Here is a 7793-nt window from a genome sequence, read left to right as displayed (position 1 = left end):
CCAAAATATTTACCATCTGACCCAAACAGAAAAAGGCTGCCAACTCAGACACACACAGAGCGAAGACCATGTGAACGCACAGTGAGAAGAAGACGGTTATCTACAGGCTAGGGAGAGAGGCCTCAGGAGAAATCAAGAGCAAACGTCAGGGTTTCCCTGGTGGCGCAGTGGTAGAGAGTCCGCCTGCTGATGCAGGAGACACAGGTTCGTGCCCCGGTCCGGGAAGATCCCACATGCCGCGGAGCGGCTGGGCCCGTGAGCCATGGCCGCTGAGCCTGCGCTTCCGGAGCCTGTGCTCCGCAACGGGAGAGGCCACAACAGTGAGGGGCCCGCGTACCGCAAAAAAAAAAAAAAAGAGCAAACGTCAACCAGGCTGGGAACTGGGTATGAGAGGGAATGGGCATCTCGGCCGATGTGTGGCTCCTGGCCCTCAGCATCTGTTACCGTCTCCTCCTGTCCCCCGCCTCTGCTGCCAGCAGGGCTCAGCTCGAATCTCTAGCCGGGCATCATCACTGTCTGCAGAGAGTCATTGTAGCAGCTGACATCTGTTGAGTGTTTTGTTCTATGACAGGCCACATGTTAAGCACATTACATGCCTCATAGCACTTATCTATCGGTAGACAGGAATCAGAAAGAAGTTGAGGAAGTCGTCCAGGTTCTGATTCAGTCCAGTCTGCCCCCAAAGCCAGGTCTTTGGCCCCGGGGGCTGGAGAACCCAGATCCAGATGAGAAGCTTGATCTGGACCCAAAAGGAGCTCCTGAATGAGCCTGATGGCATGAGGGCCTGGCCATGTGAGCAAAACCAGTCACGGAAGCAGGAAATGAAGATGCCACTGTCATTCCCGAGGAGACTTGGCCAGGCTGTGAATCCTCTGGTTGAAAGTCTGCCCTTTGAAGAACTAACGTGACAACACAATGATCAGTTTCAGGCCCTCCTGCTCTACTTTGAGCTTGTCTCTCTCTGAACGCCAGATTCCTCCCTGCTAAGCAATTTGCAGACTTGGAGATTTCCAGTTCCAGCTTGGTGTGGTTCTACGTTTGACAGGACTCCCTCCCTGTTCGACGCTAAGTGGTCTTAGTAGCAGGAACAGAAGGCTGGGGAGGAGGGTCTGGAGCTGCAGCCCCTCCTTGTAGGAGTACCTGGGAGCCGAGTCCGGAGGAAAGAGGTGGGGCGCGGAGTGACCCCGCCCCTACCGGGCCCCGCCCAGCCATGCCCCGCCCCTCCATGCCCCGCCTCCTGCCCGCCCCGCGGCGCATTGTGGGATCTGGGCGCTGGCTGCGAGGTGGAGGACGCGGCTCTTGAAGATGGGGTTGCAGACGGTGAGACCCTCGCTCCGTATCCCGCACCAGGGGACTCCGCCCCTTCTGGTTCCCGGCACTCAGGTCCGGACCAGGGGCTCTCACCGCCGACCCCGCCCCGCAGGGCTTTACACCCGCCCTGGATGCCGGGGTCTTGGTACCGCACGCTCGGGCTGGGGACCCCACCCAGGCTGCCCCCTGAGCTCGGCTTGCTCCTGCGCTGGAGTTCGGGGTCGCCACCCGGGGTGCAGGTCGTAGGGGCCCGTCACCGCCCACGCCCTGGGCTCTTCCCCGGCGCGACGGTCACGCTGCCCCCTCTGCCCGCAGAGCCCAGTCCTGCTGGCCTCCCTGGGGGTGGGGCTGCTGACTCTGCTCGGCCTGGCTCTGGGCTCCTACCTGGTGCGGAGGTCCCGCCGGCCACGGATCACGCTCCTGGACCCCAATGAGAAGTACCTGCTGCGACTGCTAGACAAGACAGTGAGTTGTGGAGTAGCGGAGGGGACCTGAGTTCCGCTCGGCTGTGGTTGGGATGCCCCGGGGAGTTGGCGACACCAGACCTGCCTGGTGAGACGCTTGTCATCCATCCTCCAGACCGTGAACCACAACACCAAGAGGTTCCGCTTTGCCCTGCCCACCGCCCACCACGTTCTGGGGCTGCCTGTGGGTAAGAACTGCGGCGTGGGCTCCTTTCCCTGGTATTCTAATAGGGTGAGCCCCCTTCTGGGGTCTCCTGAAACGCGCTGCTTCAGTCTTGTGCCTCCCCACCCCATCACCCTTTCCACACCAGGCTGCGTATCCTCCAGGCTGTGAGGTGCCCTGGGCCACTCTAGGGTGTGGCTTCTGTGCCCCCAGACATCTTCAACTCTCAGCAGTCCTCCCTCCTTCCTGCAGGATTTGCTTATATCCCCGCTAAGCAAGCACTAATCTTTTCCCCATTGCCCAGACCCTCAACTCACTGCTAAGGTCCTGGGCAGTCATTGATAAGAATCTCAGCAGAGGGGAGTTTATGAGGGATCCAGCTGGGGGCTCAAAGGGGTGAATCCTCCCTGCTTGGTTGCTCACTGGGACCCCAGCACGGAGCAAGACGCTTCTGTCCTCTCAAACCTCCCAGATTATTTTGAAAGGTAACAGGAATGCAGCACCTCCACAGGAGTCCTTATGTAGCTCTGCACGTGGTCCCCAGGCCAACATGTCTACCTCTCTGCCCGGATCGATGGCAGCCTGGTCATCAGGCCGTACACTCCCATCACCAGCGATGAGGACCAAGGCTATGTGGATCTTGTCATCAAGGTAAGAAGGTTGGAAGGAGCCCCAGGAGCCCCTTATCCTTCTCCCTCTGGGACCTGTAGAAACTTCCAAGATGTGTTTGATAGGAGGAGATGCGTGTCCTTTGTGGACATGAAGGAAGTATGTGGAATGGGAAGAGAGAGCATGTGTGTCATCCCTGCCCTGCTTCAGGCAGGTTCAGTCAACAGGGGGCTCAGAAACCAGGGACATTCCAAACAAAGTACTTTCCATTCTGTCTTATCAGGTCTACCTGAAGGGTGTGCACCCCAAATTTCCTGAGGGGGGAAAGATGTCTCAGTACCTGGATAGCCTGAAGACTGGGGACATGGTGGAGTTTCGGGGGCCAAATGGGTTGCTCACTTACGCTGGGAAAGGTAACGGCCTAGCTCCCACGTCTCCGGTGCCCGGCGTCCTCTCCACACGGTGTGGTTCTGTGTGTCCATGTGTGTGTGTGCACGTGGGTAAAGGCCAGCTGCCCCTCCTGTAAACACAGCCCTGACGTTATAGAAAGGCGTGTTCCTCAGCCCCTCTTGACACAGGGATCTGTTCTCCATCCACATGAATTCACCCACTGTGACAGCCCTGGAGATGACTAATGCAAACGCGGGCCTCTCTTTCTCTCTGCCCCTCAGGCCGAGCTATGCAGAGAGCCAGAGATTACGTTCAGCCCTTCCAGTGGGAACAGCTGGGTGCATTAGCAAGCCTGGGAGCTGCTCTGTGCCACTTGGGAAAATAGATTCACACCTGGCCTCATGCCTGTCGCCCTGAGCAGGGAGTGACCCTCTGTGGGAGTTAGCTTATGACTCACTGTGTGTTCCTAAACTGACTCGTAGCTCATAATATGGGACAGACAGTCCTGGCCCCATTGCCCCTGAAGTGTCTTGTTGTCAGGGCTGGCTCAACACCTAAGCTCCAGGATCAGATTCCACAGCAGCTGCAGAACTGGCCTGGGACATATTTTCGATTTTGCATTTGTTTACTTAGTTTCCTGAATTGACTGTTCTTTCACCCCTCTCTCCACTTGACTTCTCAGGGATGTTTAGCATTCAGCCCAACAAAAAGTCTCCACCAGAACCGCGAGTGGCCAGGAAACTGGGAATGATTGCCGGCGGCACAGGTTCTTGTTCCCTGCTCCCTCCCACCATTGTGACTGTTGCCGTGGCAGCTTCCAGGTGACCCTCAGAAGGTTTGGTAATCATGGCCAGACTTAATCAGGGCATTCCCAGCAATGCCTAGAGCTCCCCAGTTGCTGCAAAACAAAATCATAATGAGGTAGAAACCCCCCAAAATCTATTTTAACTGACAGAATGAGAGAAACAAATCATGTGGGCTCTCCGGAGACCTCAGATGGAATGAATCTAATAAATTTTAGGTGAGAACAGAGAAGCAGCTAAGAATAGGACAGTGGAGAAGATAGAAAATTAACATTGGACATTTCCCCATGTTAGACACTCTGGGGACTCTATATGTGTCTGTGACATAGGTACAAGCCTTCCCATTTTACAGACGGGAACACAGAGGTTCAGAGAGGTTGAATCATTTCCACATGGGTAGAGGCAGGGTTAGTGTGCAGCTCTGCTCAGTTCCAAAGCACGTGCACTTAACCTGCATGTCCAGGGCTCCAGGCATCTCAGCATTGAATCAGTAGGTACTTGCAGTCATCTGTGATACTGGAGCCTTAGCCTCCAAGGGACTTCCAGAGAGTCTTGGATTGGTTCCTTAGAAGGATTTCAGCAATATGAATTTATGTGAATTTTGAGCACGTGACCACAATTCACCTACAAGATATGAATTTTAGTGAGTTTGGGGTAAAGGGCCTATCTGTCCAGAAATGTAGGTGCTGTGAAGACACAGGGGGAGTGTAGAGAATTAGGACACAAAGGAAAACAGAGTGAAGGGGTGAGTGAGTAGAATTAAGATGAAAGGGTTGGGCAGCTAAGGAGCAGGGATGGGGAGGGTGGCCACCGCATCTCACCGTGGGGCATCTGTGTGCAGGAATCACCCCAATGCTGCAGCTGATCCAGGCCATCCTGAAAGACCCAGAAGATCCAACCCAGTGCTTTCTGCTTTTTGCCAACCAGGTTGCGTTGCTTTTCTCAGTCCTGGGACTTCAGAGTTACTGTGTGGGGAGAGGTATGGTACCAACAGGCAAAACGAGCCCAGTGCCTGGCTCAGCCTCTGGCCAAGGCCTCCCTGCGGGTAGAGGGTCCTCTTCCACAATAAGGAGGACAGAGCACTGAGCCACATTCCCTCCCTGGCCCGCAAGGAAAGAAAAAAAGAAAACATTTAAGGAGTCTAGTCCTGAGTATAGAAACTTGCTCCTTGAGTCTCCTTTGTTAAATATTCTGTCTTTATTCCTTCATACTGTGTAAATAAAGGCTGTTCCCCTCTCCCTCCCCTCATCCTAGCTCCCTAAAACCCTCGCTTATTCCCTAGAACTTCAATTTTCTTTTTCTTTCCTGGTTGGAAAGTTGTTACAGCAGAGAACTTTATGTTGTTGTGCTTAGGAACCTGAGAAGGTTCCTAAAGACTTTGCTTCTCCTCTTCATTTCAGACTGAAAAGGACATAATCTTACGGGAGGACTTAGAGGAGCTGCAGGCCCGACACCCCGACCACTTTACGCTCTGGTTCACTCTGGATCACCCCCCAGAAGGTACCCTCCCCATTTCTGGACATCCCCAAATCAGGGCCTCGCCCATCTGTGGGTTCTGGTTTCAGTGAAACCGACCCTGCCCGACACTGCCAAACTCTGAGCTCATGGACACAGTGGTCTCCTGGACTCTTCCCCGCGGTTCCTGTTTACCGGGTGGGTGCAGGGCTGGCCGTGCCGCTGAAGCAGGCTGAGTAGACCCGTCCAGCTGCCGCTACAGCTCTGTACCCTCTCAGGAGCCTTTCTGGACTGCCACCACCCCACCCCGGCCCCGCACTGCACCCCACTGCCAGCATGGATCTGGAGTGTCATTCTCTCCTCTCCCCATGCAGATTGGGCCTACAGCAAGGGCTTTGTGTCTGCCGACATGATCCAGGAGCACCTGCCCGCCCCAGGGGAGGATGTGCTGCTGCTGCTCTGTGGGCCACCTGCGATGGTGCAGCTGGCCTGCCACCCCAACTTGGACAAACTGGGCTACTCGCAAAGGATGCGATTTACCTACTGAGCATCCCCTCACTTCCCTGGTCCCGCTGCCGGCACTTGCCCCCAGTCAGCCCTCAAATGCTATAAGCCCTAGATGCCCTTCCCGACAGTGTCAGCCTTTTCGTCTTTCTCCGGAGCTGGAATCTGGATGGTCCCTGCGGGAACAACATCCTTATAGCCGTGGAAGAGGGCCAAAGCCGAGTCATCTCCTGGAAGGCTCCCCAGTCTCCCTGTGATGAAACATCCAGGTCAGGCTCAAGGAGCAGACTCTTCCATGGGTCAGAAAGAAGGGAGCACGTACATTTGTTCCAAGACTGGCCAGTTCCTTCGTGGCATCACACTCTTCTTTGTGTCTGTGGTTAAAGAGCAACCTGTTTAATGGGTTTGATTTAACATTTGGTGCTTAACCCATAGCAGACTGTGTGTGCGGTGGGGGGTGCAGACTTAGAAAGCTAATCTTTTAGAGGCAACAGGAGAGGAGGAGATGGTCTCTTCAGACCTCAGAGAAAGGGATCTGAAAGATGTGTTTGTGTGTCTGTCTCCCTCTGCCCCTGCCGAGGCTGGAGGGAAAGGGCTCCCCACGATCTAAGACTGTTACTGTGGCAGAAACCTCTGGCTTATGCAAATAAATGGGGCTAAGGCCCTTGTGTTCTACCGAAGCGGTGGTTGTGTCTGGGGTCCTTTTTTCCAAGGCTATTCATGCCTGAGAATCTTGGGAGGAAGGGTTTCCCAGCACAGAATTTCCCCCGGGTCTTCCAAAGAACCTTTGAGCGGTTGTACCCTGTGCTGAAATGTGAGCCGCCACCAAACTCCACACTCATCTTAGCAGCTGTCTCTGCAGAGCCAGAAGCTCAGCTTCTCCCTGGAGAACTTCTAAGGTGGAGGAAGGAGAATACAAGTGAGAGGGAAGCTTTTGGAGCCCAGGTACCCCTCACAGTGGTCCTTGGTTTGGCCACTCCTTCCCTCCTTCCTTCTCTTGGCCCTTTCTTCACTGCATTTATCCTTCAGGGTACCTGGCAAATAAGTCAAGGTATTGTCTTTCTATTTGGAAGAGAAGCCTTGTCCTTTAAAAAGTAACCTGACACCACCAGCCCTAGCCAGACTGGTTGGTGCCTGGACAGAGTTGGCCCCCAGGTACATCTGTCCTGACCGCCCTTCTCCTGCTCCAACAGCCTGGCCCAGTCCACTCCCTCCCAGCGTCACACCAGGGCCACCTCTTCAGATCTTCTCTTAATCACACTGGAAAAGAACAATGCATCAGGTCAGGAGGAAGGTTGGCATTGTTTTTCTGCATGGAACTGTGTACTGCTTCCCCTGGGGCCCCTGGAAGAAAGGCTTGTGGACGCTCCCCAGGGTAGAACCATCACTAAATTGTGTTACTGGTATTCCATCAGACATGTCTTGATCAGCTGGTGTGTGTGTGTACTGGGCTCTGTGAGACACACTCGGCTGCCTCACCTCCAAAAAGGAAAATCTTGCCTAGGGTTGTTGGGCTCACACAGTGAAGCAGCCCAGCAAAGAGACTTTCCCACACAGAAGCTCATTCCTTGTCTCGCACGGGTTCCTGCCTTATCCACATTAAGGACCTGCCACATGCCAAGCACTGTGCTAGGTCCTGAGGATTCAACCATGCCCAAGACTGTTCTTAGACCCCAAACAACTCATCATCTAGAGTAAGACAGCGATAAATAATTACAACACAATGTGGTTAATACTATAGAAGAGATACAAGGTGCAGATGGGAAGGGTTTGGAAAAGATTCTGAGAAGAAGGAAGAGAAGAAAAGAAGTTTTTTAGTTAACAGCCTTGTAGCAGGTGCTGTGCTAAATGATCATTGTGTAATTGAATCCTTATTATAATCCTGTGAGTCTGAGATTAAGGATATGCAGAAGGTCATACAGCTGGTCAGTGGCTGGCAGAGCCTGAATATGAAGCTAGGATTGTCTCAATCCAAAGCCAAACCTAGAACTGGGAATTGTAAGTTGCTTGGATCCTTTGGCAGAGAATGGGGGCATGAGCAATCCAACAGAAAGACCAGCATGTGCAAAAGCCTGAGGAGCGGAAGAGAAGTTC

At 53.9% G+C, this 7793-nt stretch overlaps 1 protein-coding gene across 5 annotated transcripts; it reads left to right on the top strand.

Annotated features, from left to right (window-relative positions):
- Positions 1–1198: 1198 nt before the first annotated feature.
- LOC101287705 (NADH-cytochrome b5 reductase 1) lies at positions 1199–6379 on the top strand. 5 transcript variants are annotated; one of them, XM_004285381.4, is made up of 9 exons: positions 1199–1320; positions 1627–1776; positions 1891–1963; positions 2483–2589; positions 2831–2960; positions 3620–3703; positions 4582–4667; positions 5141–5240; positions 5570–6379. In XM_004285381.4, the coding sequence occupies exons 1-9, from the start codon at positions 1306–1308 to the stop codon at positions 5740–5742; spliced, it is 918 nt and encodes a 305-aa protein (XP_004285429.1). In that variant the 5' UTR covers positions 1199–1305; the 3' UTR covers positions 5743–6379. The 5 variants fall into 5 exon arrangements, with proteins under 5 accessions (XP_004285429.1, XP_049562987.1, XP_033271838.1 ...); XM_033415945.2 differs by having other exon boundaries at positions 1247–1383; XM_049707030.1 differs by lacking the exon at positions 5570–6379 and having other exon boundaries at positions 1240–1383; positions 3620–3758; positions 4582–4719; positions 5141–5227.
- Positions 6380–7793: the final 1414 nt, after the last annotated feature.

Source organism: Orcinus orca, chromosome 1 (assembly GCF_937001465.1).
Source record: "Orcinus orca chromosome 1, mOrcOrc1.1, whole genome shotgun sequence".
NCBI classification, from domain to species: Eukaryota; Metazoa; Chordata; class Mammalia; order Artiodactyla; family Delphinidae; genus Orcinus; species Orcinus orca.
Note: the sequence above shows the minus strand (reverse complement) of the source record. Positions and strands in the feature narration are given on the sequence as shown.